Raw genomic sequence first — 10,462 nt, 5'->3', positions numbered from 1 at the left:
GCAGGCATATATCTGTGTTTATTTTTGCCCTCCAACAGCTAGTGAGACAGCTGAGCAGTATCCCACATCCAGCTCCACCACCACCCTGTACAAGTTTCCTGCTTCAGCAAGCCTTGTCCCCCCAGACTGGAGCCATCTGGCAGTGCTCAAACACCCTATTTACAGCTGCAATCCCATCATTATAGGGCAACACCTTGGTTAGCATTGGAAGGCGTTGCTGCCATCAGCCCAGCACGCTCCACACACAGCTGATGTTTACAGGGTGGTGCAAAGGATGAGCACATGCTCCCTGGCACCAGAGCATTGCCTGTGTTGTACAATCTGTGTCTGAGCCTCGATTAAAGGGGGGTTTAATGCATTTTAAAACTCTAACCCTGTGCTTCATAAGGGAGGCAATTCCCAGGTTCATCATTACAATCACAGTAAGAATTGTGGGCTTTTCTACTATTTCTTTTACTCCATTTCTTTTGTCCCACTTTCCTCTTCCCTGTCTCACAGCACCACATCTCAGAGACGAAGATGCTGCGTTTGCTTTGGTGCTGCCCAGGCTTCTACACCCCTGCCCAGCTCTGCATCTGAGAGCAGAACAAAGGGAGCAAACAGCTTATCTAACACAAATAACCCTGAGCAAACTTCCTGGGCCTGTTCTTGTTCTGTTGAAAAGGCAGCACAAAGTCTGTTCCCGTGTGCAGCCTTGGCCACGTGAGGCTCCTGGGCCCGGCTCTGCTGCACCCCCAGCTTGGGGAGCAGCACTCAGCTCCCAGTGTGCAGCAGGAACACAGATTTGGGGGAAAAGTGCTCAAAGTGTCCCTCTGCTTTAGGGTCCTCCTTGGTATATCATTCCTGGAGGGGTTTGTTTTTCACTTCTTCTTCTGACAGCATCAGGGTCAGGGTAGTGGTGCTCAGGAGGATTATTCTTTATCACTGGTAAAATCCCAGCCTTCTTCATTCAGGTTGTTTTTTCCTTCCTTTGTGTTTTCTGATGTCCTCTGAGCTTGTTTTACTGGACCACAGAGCTGAAGTGCAGCCCATTGAGAAACATGGCAGTTCCCTGCTCTGGCAGTGCCTTAGCCTCTAATGAGCAGGAGTGCTCATTACAGGTCCTCTTAGTACAGACACACCTTGGAAAGTTCCCTTCACCAGGGCTGGGACAGGGGAGGAGGAGAGTTGGAAATTTTATTTCATTCTTTACCAGCGAGAAAGGTCCCAGGTAGCTTCAGGGAGCAAAGGCAAGTGGGGTGGCAGAGAGGGCAGCAGTGGGTGAGAAGCAGCCAGGAGCTGTGTGGGGGTCAGGGGAGCTGCTGCCCAGTCAGGGGAGCACCTTGGGGGTGCCCCAGAGGGGAGGGACACTGGGGGGGCCAGCACAGTTCAGCACCCTGAACCAAACCCCCACGTGCCTGCCTGGTGCCCAGTAACAGACTGGGCATTGCCTTGTGCCCAGTAACAGACTGGGCATTGCCCTGTGCCCAGTAACAGACTGGGCACTGCCTTGTGCCCAGTAACAGACTGGGCATTGCCCTGTGCCCAGTAACAGACTGGGCACTGCCTGGTGCCCAGTACCAGACTGGGCATTGCCCTGTGCCCAGTAACAGACTGGGCATTGCCTTGTGCCCAGTAACAGACTGGGCATTGCCCTGTGCCCAGTAACAGACTGGGCACTGCCTGGTGCCCAGTAACAGACTGGGCATTGCCCTGTGCCCAGTAACAGACTGGGCATTGCCTTGTGCCCAGTAACAGACTGGGCATTGCCCTGTGCCCAGTAACAGACTGGGCATTGCCTTGTGCCCAGTAACAGACTGGGCATTGCCCTGTGCCCAGTAACAGACTGGGCATGCCACGCTGGAGGGCACGGAGCGGGCATGGCCTGGGTGGCAGCTGGTGACCGTGTCTGAAAAGGAACTTTGTTCCTCCTCAGTTGGTCACGTAGCCATGTGGGAGCACTGGATTTATTCTCCATCAGTCCTATCGGCACATACCAGGCTTGACAACAGCTGGGAGCTGTGTGGCTTGGCCAAGAATAGCCCTGGGGAGCTCTGGGCTGTGAGTCAGAGCTGTCTGGATCAGCTCCTGCCCTGGAGGCTGCCTCCCAACCTACAGCTGGCTCTGGGGAGGGGGTGCAGGGGCTGGGAGGGAGCTCGCTGACCATTAAATGCTGAACTGCAGATTGAGCTGTAATTGCTCCTTGTGAAGTGGGTGGGTTTGTGAAGAACTCAGCAGTGGAGGTGCTCTGCAGCTGACAGCTCCCTTGTAATTCAATGGGCTTGTCTACACTTGACAGCAACCCGGGTTTAAGGGTGTGATTTTGCAAGTGGAAAACTCCATGTTTAGGAATAACCAGGCTGAACTAAACAGGAGGAAGATAGTCTTGTTCTGGAGTTAATGCTCCAAAGAAAGCAAAGTAGTTCCACAAACCTGTTGTCTGTGAGGGAGATAAGCAGCAAGGAGAGATGTCAGGTCTCCTTCATGCCAAGCCCCAACAGGTGCTTGTGGAACACCCATCTGCCCCTGTAGCTTCTCTCTGGGGAGTGTTTATAGTCGGAGCAACACATGCAGAACAGTTTGCTGGGACGAGGCTCCACAGCCAAGGCACAGAGCAGAGTGCCCAATTCCTGCTTCCCTATGGAGCTGCTGCTTTTAACCTCTGGAGAAGTTCCAGGGTTTGAGCTGCCAGCAGCCCCTCAGGCAGAGCTTCCAGCCATGGTGAGGAATCCTGCTCTGGACCATGCAGGGCTGAGCGTGGGTCTCTGAAGGGCAGCTGGGCACACACAGATCTCCCTTAGGGTGCTTGGCTCTCAGATATCACAGTGGACACACAACCACGTGGCATGTGCATGGTTTTGGTCCCAACCCAAAACTTTTCATGCAGGAAATTTCTCCCTTTTTATTTTACACTTCACTTCCCAGGATGGTAGCAAAGCTTAGCTGCATGCTGACATGTCCAGGTTTTCTGAGTGGTGCCAAAGTTCTCCAGCTGTGAAGTGGAGAATAAGCCTGAAGGGCCTGATGTGTGCAGGCTCTTAGGGAAGTGCATGCAGCCCCAGAGCAGGAGCACAGCGTGGGTCTGTCCCCTGTGCTGACAGCAGCTCTTGGCTCAGTGCAGGGACTCTGGAGCTGGCAGGGTTGTGCAGGGACATCTCAGACAGCCTAAGCTGATACTGACCCACACCTCCCTGATCTCAGCAGGTGAAGGAGGGCCTCAGACCGGCACCATGACAGAGTGCTTCGATTGTGACAACTGCAAGGAGTCCCTGTATGGGCGCAAGTACATCCAGATGGACAATGGCCCCTACTGCATCCCCTGCTACGACGCGCACTTCGCCAACACCTGCGACGAGTGCAAGGAGCTGATCGGCCATGACTGCAGGGTGAGTAGAGGCCCTGCAGACAAGCAGGGTGAGTAGAGGCCCTGCAGACAAGCAGGGCAGCTCCCAAGGCCTTTGTCCCCTGCTCATGCTGGCTGTACTCCCAGGAGCTGTACTACGAGGACCGCCATTACCACGAGCACTGCTTCCGTTGCTTCCGCTGCGACCGCTCCCTGGCCGATGAGCCCTTCACCTGCCAGGGCAAGGAGCTGCTGTGCAACGACTGCTACTGCAGCGAGTTCTCCTCCAAATGTATCGCCTGTGAGAAGACTGTCATGCCAGGTAGGAGCAGCTGGACTGGAGCATTGCAGTCTGTTTCTGGTCCCTTGGTGTCAGCTGGGGCTGCAGGTCCAGCATGAGAACAGCATGGAAGAGAGTTGGGTCTCTGTTTTCCTGCCCTCCTGTCCTTTGTTTGTCCAGCAAGACAGCACTGCTGGACAAGCTGTGATCACCACAGCAGCCCCATCTATCTGTTCCCCTTTTTCATGGGGAAGTGAATGAGGGAGGAGATAACAAAGGGTTTCCTGGGCATTTTCTGCTGTGTGCTGGCAAGAAGAGACAGAATGACTGAAGATGTGTGAGTGTCTCTGGAGAAGGCCTGAGGCATAGGCGTGTGTGTCTTTACTTGGCTATTTTAGCACCATCATCAGATGTAGATTACGTCAGGCATCTCTGCCATGGCCTTTGTGCCAGTGCTGTGGACATGTTCCTGCAGCCCTCCCTTTGTGGCTGTGCTGTGGGCCTGAAGCCCCTCTCCAGCTCCATGTCCTGAACTGCCACAGGGAGGGGAACATAGAGCCAGGTGTGCAGGAGCACAGCTCATCCTGCCCAGGTCCCTGTGTGTGTGTGTGCTGCTCCCTTGTGTCACTGCAGGGCTCTCTTTGCAGGCTCCCGTAAGCTGGAGTACAACGGACAGACCTGGCACGAGCATTGCTTCATATGCAGCAGCTGCCAGCAGCCCATTGGGTCCCGGTCCTTCATCCCAGACAAGAAGGATTATTACTGTGTTCCCTGTTACGAGAGCAAGTTCGCTCCTCGCTGCACTCGCTGCAAAAAGGTACGTGTGGCCTGAGAGCCCAGAGCACCCAGCTCTGCTGCAGGGACAGGGAGCTCCCTGCTCCTGCCTGAGCCCTGTCACAGGAGGGTTCAGGTGCCAGCACCCCGGCTGGGCTGTTTCCCTTTGCCTGTGTGCCACCAGCACGTGCTCTCTCCCTGCAGACCCTCACCAAGGGAGGAGTGACCTACCGGGATGAGCCCTGGCACAAGGAGTGCTTTGTCTGCACGGGCTGCAAGACCCCCTTGGCTGGGCAGCAGTTCACCTCCCAGGATGACAACCCGTACTGCATCAAGTGCTTTGGGAACCTGTATGCCAAGAAGTGCAGTGCCTGCACAAAGCCCATCACAGGTGAGCAGAACAGCTCTCTGAGGAGCCCTGTGATGCCTGGGGTTGCTTCTGTCCCTTTGTCTGCATCTTTCACAGTGGTGAGCTGTGGGAGGAATTCCCTCTACCCACAGCTAAAGGCTCCAAAGTGACCCCTCAAAGCATGATCTCATGTCTCTAGCTTGCCTTTCTTGATACTGATGACCATATCCTATGAAAAGGACAGGGAAAACCTACAACAGCGCCTGGTTCAGGGAATCTGGACCTGCTGTACCTGCCTAAGGCAGGGAAAGTAAGGGATCCTCTTCTGCAGAGCCCCCTAAGAGAGTCTGGCTTCCTTCCTGCCCTCCCCCATTTGACCTTCCCCCCTGCACCTCCAGGTTCTTGCTGCTGGGAAGGCAGGAGAAGCTGTGAATCAGCTGGTGACTCAGAGGATGATTCTGGCTGAGGACAGCTCTCAGGCACCCACTTCCCCCCTGGTCCTTATCAGTTTGTTTCAGCCCTGGGGAGAAGAGGGTCACGGCTCACCAGTCCAACAACTGCCAGCAGAGAAAGGAAACTCCTGTGGATCCTCTGCAGGAGCCTGGCCTGAGCTGGTGGTAGGATGGCTCTTCCCAGGATTTGATTAAACCTCTGGAGAAGTTCCAGGGTTTGAGCTGCCAGCAGCCCCTCAGGCAGAGCTTTCAACCACTGTGAGGAATCCTGCTACAGACCATGCAGGGCTGAGTGTGGGTCTCTGACAGGCAGCTGGGCACACACAGATCTCCCTTAGGGTGCCTGGCTCTCAGATATCACAGTGGACACACAACCACGTGGCATGTGCATGCTTTTGGTGCCAAACCAAAACTTTTCGTGTTTGAAAAGTTCTGTCTGACTTCATCCACTGTGATGGTGCAGCTCCTGTCCCAGCTCCTCCTACGGGAGAAAATCATGATTCTGGTCCTAATGTGTCAACCCTGCAAAGTCTGCTCTGAAGCAATTTTAGTGCTTTTCCCCCACCAGAGTGGAGATCCGCATTATTTGATCTTGGGCTGTGTTTTGGGTGCCACCACCAGTGCTGTCTGTGAAGACCTGACCTGGAGATGAACAGTCTCCTCAGGAAGCTCAGCCCAGTTTCCCCAGAGCCTCTGACACTGCCCTCTGTCCCTCCCACAGGTTTTGGTGGTGGCAAATACGTCTCCTTCGAGGACCGTCACTGGCACCACAACTGCTTCAACTGCACGCGCTGCAGCACCTCGCTGGTGGGGAAGGGCTTCATCCCCGACAACGACCAGATCCTGTGCCGTGACTGCAGCAGCGACCTGTGAGCCCCCGAGGGCGGGCACGGCGGGCCAGGGCCTTCCTCTGCTCTCCTTTGTGCCACGTTCCCCAGCAGCACTGCGGGGGCAGAGCACGAGGCACAGGAGATGGGGGCTGACCCTGAGCTGTGGTGTGTTCAGGGGGCTCCTGTGGCCCCTCCCTGAAGGCTAGAGTATGCTGTGCTATGGCTCTGTGCAGTCAAAGCTAAATAAAGCTGAAAAAGGAGCTTTGAGACCCCCCCATTATTTACTCTTTCTTTTTGCTTCCAGTCTAACCAGGCACGAGCCCAGGCCCCCAGCTGAGCAAAGGGCAGGAGTGGCTTTGGCACTGGGCTGCTGGATCTGTGTGCTGGCAGATGTATTCACCCCTTGGCATTGCCCTCTTTTCTTTCTCCACATGCTTCCCTCGCTCTAGGTGACACAAGGCAGTGTCTTGGGGCCATGCAGCTTGGCCACGCTGGCTTTGCACAGCCTTCCCATATGCACAGCTGGCCCAGGCATGAAGGGCACTGTCTTCTGTTCTAGAGGTTTGGGGACACCAGGCTGGAGTGTGGCCAGGAGAAGAGCATACATCCTGTCAGATGGGATCTACCTGTGGAATTCTGTAGCACCTGACTCTTTGCAGGCCAGACCCTTTGCTCAGCACCTCCTTGGCAGTGCTCTCTTAGCTGTGAATGAGGAGTTCAAGTCACTTGTAGGTACAGAGCATTCAGCCCACCCACACCCACCCCATTGCCATCCACCTGTGCTGTGACCTCCATGGCTGGGGTGGCTGAGCCTGGGAGTGCTGGCCTGCTGATGCTCAGGTGCATCTGGCAGAGCCCTAGAGAAGGGCATGCTGGAGGCTGAGAGCACTCAGGGCTTTATTCCTTCTCCATCCCTCTCATGAGGATCCATGGGATGGGCACAGCTATCAGAGCACCAGAGATAGTTAATTCAGAGAAGGGAGAATTGCCCACAGACTGTGCCTGTGATTAGCAGCTGCTGGGAGGGTCTGCAGGAGCACAGGGCTGCAGCACAGAGAGCAGCTGAGGGGGCAGCAGGATGTCCACAACCTGCTCCTCCAGGGCTGCCTGTGTCCTCTCATGAGGATCCATGGGATGGGCACAGCTATCAGAGCACCAGAGATAGTTAATTCAGAGAAGGGAGAATTGCCCACAGACTGTGCCTGTGATTAGCAGCTGCTGGGAGGGTCTGCAGGAGCACAGGGCTGCAGCACAGAGAGCAGCTGAGGGGGCAGCAGGATGTCCACAACCTGCTCCTCCAGGGCTGCCTGTGTCCCCTGTGCTAAGCAGGGAGTGGTGGCTCCTTCCAGCCACACTCATCCTTCCCTGGGTCCCAAACAAGAAGCGAAGCAAAGCAAAGATGGCACCTGGGGGGTGGGAGGGGGATGACTTTGCATTGCCCAGGTCCCAGTTGGCCCTAACTGCAAAACAGGGTGTCTTGAGCCATCCCAGACTCACATGAGGCCTTGAGCAATCCCTGCCCAATGGCTGAGCTGGCCCTGGGCTGAGGCCCCTCCCAGTGGGATGCTCCTGCCTGCCTTGTCTCTACATCTTTCTGCTTCTGTCTCACTGGGACACTTTTGCCAACCCTGCTTTCCTGCTTAGTCAGCCACATGCTTTTCTGAAAACCTGTTCTTGTGGGTGTTTTCCGTTTTGTACTCATTTGTCATAAATATCCATCATTTTGTACACAACTACAGGATAAAGGGGCTAGCCCCCCACCCGGGCTTCACTTAGGAACAGAAAATGTTATGCATGTTGAAGTGTTATTACTCTGTGTTCAGATCCTTGTTGAATCCTTGTTTGGAAGCTTTGATGACAGCAAATCAGAGTTTGTGGGTTTGCTATTATGAGAGGAACTTGGAGCCATCTCCAGAAGGAATTGTCCTAAACCTCAGCGTCCTCTGTATTTCCTACAGCTTTATACAATAAACTGTTTTCGTGACACTTTCTCTTCTGTGTCTCTTGAACAACAGGCACAGGGCAGAGTGCTGAGTGTGTGCTGGGCTCTGCTCAGCCTTGCCTCACCCCTGATCCCATTCTGGGGACTGGCAGCCCCAGCTGCTCCTGCCTGCCTTCCCAAAGCACAGCCCCCCCAGCCCTGCCGGCCCTGTGGGTGTGACACAGCAACAGCACCTCCCTCCTGCTGCTGAGTGGCTGCAGTGGCCTCCTGGGGCTGGGGCTGTCCATCTGTCCGTGCTTGTTTTCTGTCCAGGCAGGCAGTTCTGCAGGACAGGCCCCAGCAGGACGTGGGGTGCTGCTCTGTGCTTGCAGGCTGGCTGTGGGACTGTGGGCATCCCTGTGGTACTGACCCAGCCCTGCTGTGCAGAGCAGCCTCTCTGCCCTGCAGTGAGCACTGCCTGCTGACCCTGCAGTGTGCATTGCCTGCCCTGCAGTGAGTACTGCCTCTCTGCCCTGCAGTGAGCACTGCCTGCTGACCCTGCCCTGCAGTGAGCATTGCCTGCTGACCCTGCAGTGTGCATTGCCTGCCCTGCAGTGAGTACTGCCTCCCTGCCCTGCAGTGAGTACTGCCTGCCCACACCACCACATTCCAAGGGCACTCCTTGGGTAGATGTTGCTGCAGCCTCCAGCCAGGATATCCGTGGTCTCTCTTGGCAGCCTTCCCTGAAGTGCTGCACACTCTTTACTCATGTTTAACAGTCAGGGAGCCATGTATCCCCTAACATATGAAACTATTTGCCACAGATCCTTTACATTTACCAACAGCTGCCATGACTTGCTCTGGACTTGCCCGCCCCAGCCCTCCCAGCACAGAGGCTGGGCTCCCGTGGGTGCTGCTCTGGTGGCAGGATGGGCACAGCCCATGGGGTGCCTCTGTAGGACCATGGCACTGGTGTGTGCACATTCCTGGCTCCTTCAAAGGCTCTGCTCTGCTGGCTGATGGAGCTCTAGCACAGTTTTTGTTGCTGCTGCTGCCCTGTGACCTGGGCTGGGCTCTGGTGCTGTGCTGGGCCTTGGAGGGTGACTGAGCAGCTCCAGCCCCGAGGTTCCCAGCTGAGCCTGTCCTCCAGCAGCAGCAGCAGCAGCACAAGCTGGGCTTTCTGCAGGGCTGTTTCCAGGGATTAACCGCAGAAGGTTTTGTACAAGGGGCCCCCAGGCTCCTCTTTCAGTCAGCCTCCAGAGCCTCACGTTTTTAGCCAAAAAAGGAAATGACCCAGCTGCACGTAGCACTGGAACATCTGGATTTTATCCCTGTCATGAATGGGTCATGGCTGAACATGGCCCGGTGCCTGATTTACAGGAGGGGGAGGGTGATGTCATGCACAAACATCCCCCGAGACTCCGGAGTGTGGGTCTGAAACAGTCATGGAAATTTTATCAAGCATGAGGAGCAGTGTGAGGGGGATCAGGCCAGGGCTGCTGTGCTAGTGAGGTGGGAGTGGGGCAGCACTGCAGGGGTAGAAAGAGACCCTGGCACTGACCAAATCTGCCCAAGCTGTGCCCTCCTGCACCACTGTGGATCAGGGACAGCGTTTGCAGCCCCAATGGGCAGAGCCAGGTTCAAGCCACTGCCTGGGAGTTCTGTGCAGGGCCAGGAGCTGGACTTAGATGATCCTCATGCATCCCTTCCAGTTCAGGATATTCTGTGGCTCTCTACATTTCTGCTCCCAGCCTCTGATACGCTGCACTGCTGCCCCAAAATGAAACAGCATCTCTTGGGGCAACTTTCTCCCACCTCCTCCCATGTGCACTGCCACCTGTGGGGTGAGCAGGAGGGTGGGCATGCAAGGGCTGGACTTGTCCCACCTTGACCCTCCTGATGCCAGCAGCCCAAAACAAGGAGGCCATGTGGTTGTGTGGGACATTGCTGGATTTCAACTCCTTCCCTTCCCAGAGATGAAGTTTCATGCAAAGAGAAATGAAAGAACACGAAGTTCAGAATCATATCTCTGTTTTTATTTTCAGGCAGGCATTCATGAAGAAAAGTGATGTACTTCAGGGCAGCCTATAATGCAAGGGAGTAATTACAGACAATATTCATACCTGCAGCATCATCCTCTCCTCAGTGAAGGATCATCTTTGTCTTCCATTAATTAAAACAAAATTTTTTCTTGCTTTTGGCTTAGAGTTATTGTGCATGGCAGAAAAAATACGAATAATTCATTCACATACAGTGAGTCAAAACGTAATTACAGCTTTGCATTTGGCAATGTTGGGGCAAGACACCCTTGGATGCAGGGTGGATCTGAAGAAGGGATTTGAAAACAAGTGGGGTGTCTGTGGGAGGATTCGCACCGCGATTGTGGGGCTGAAAGCAAAGCCTGCACTGCTGGGCACCGAGGCACCGGCCGCGGGGAGCTGCGGGCGCGTCCCGCACGGCTCGGCCCGGCTCAGCACAGCCCGGCCGGGCTCAGCACGGCACGGCCCGGCTCGGCACCGAGCAACGCTGCTGCG

General features: G+C 55.3%; 1 protein-coding gene across 1 annotated transcript; it reads left to right on the top strand.

The window, feature by feature from the left end:
- Positions 1-3,179: 3,179 nt before the first annotated feature.
- On the top strand, positions 3,180-6,287 carry FHL3 (four and a half LIM domains 3). The gene is made up of 5 exons (XM_031063365.1): positions 3,180-3,365; positions 3,470-3,644; positions 4,250-4,419; positions 4,581-4,767; positions 5,899-6,287. The coding sequence occupies exons 1-5, from the start codon at positions 3,210-3,212 to the stop codon at positions 6,048-6,050; spliced, it is 840 nt and encodes a 279-aa protein (XP_030919225.1). The 5' UTR covers positions 3,180-3,209; the 3' UTR covers positions 6,051-6,287.
- Positions 6,288-10,462: the final 4,175 nt, after the last annotated feature.

The sequence above is a fragment of the Geospiza fortis genome, unplaced genomic scaffold (genome assembly GCF_000277835.1).
Source record: "Geospiza fortis unplaced genomic scaffold, GeoFor_1.0 scaffold115, whole genome shotgun sequence".
Taxonomy (NCBI): domain Eukaryota; kingdom Metazoa; phylum Chordata; class Aves; order Passeriformes; family Thraupidae; genus Geospiza; species Geospiza fortis.
This window is presented reverse-complemented; position numbering and strand designations above follow the sequence as displayed.

Excerpts from the sequence above, each read along its gene's own strand:
- FHL3 (XM_031063365.1), top strand. The coding sequence starts at position 3,210 with ATGACAGAGTGCTTCGATTGTGACAACTGCAAGGAGTCCCTGTATGGG. Across the intron at positions 3,366-3,469 it reads TGATCGGCCATGACTGCAGG|GAGCTGTACTACGAGGACCG; the intron begins GTGAGTAGAGGC and ends CTGTACTCCCAG. Across the intron at positions 4,768-5,898 it reads CTGCACAAAGCCCATCACAG|GTTTTGGTGGTGGCAAATAC; the intron begins GTGAGCAGAACA and ends TCCCTCCCACAG.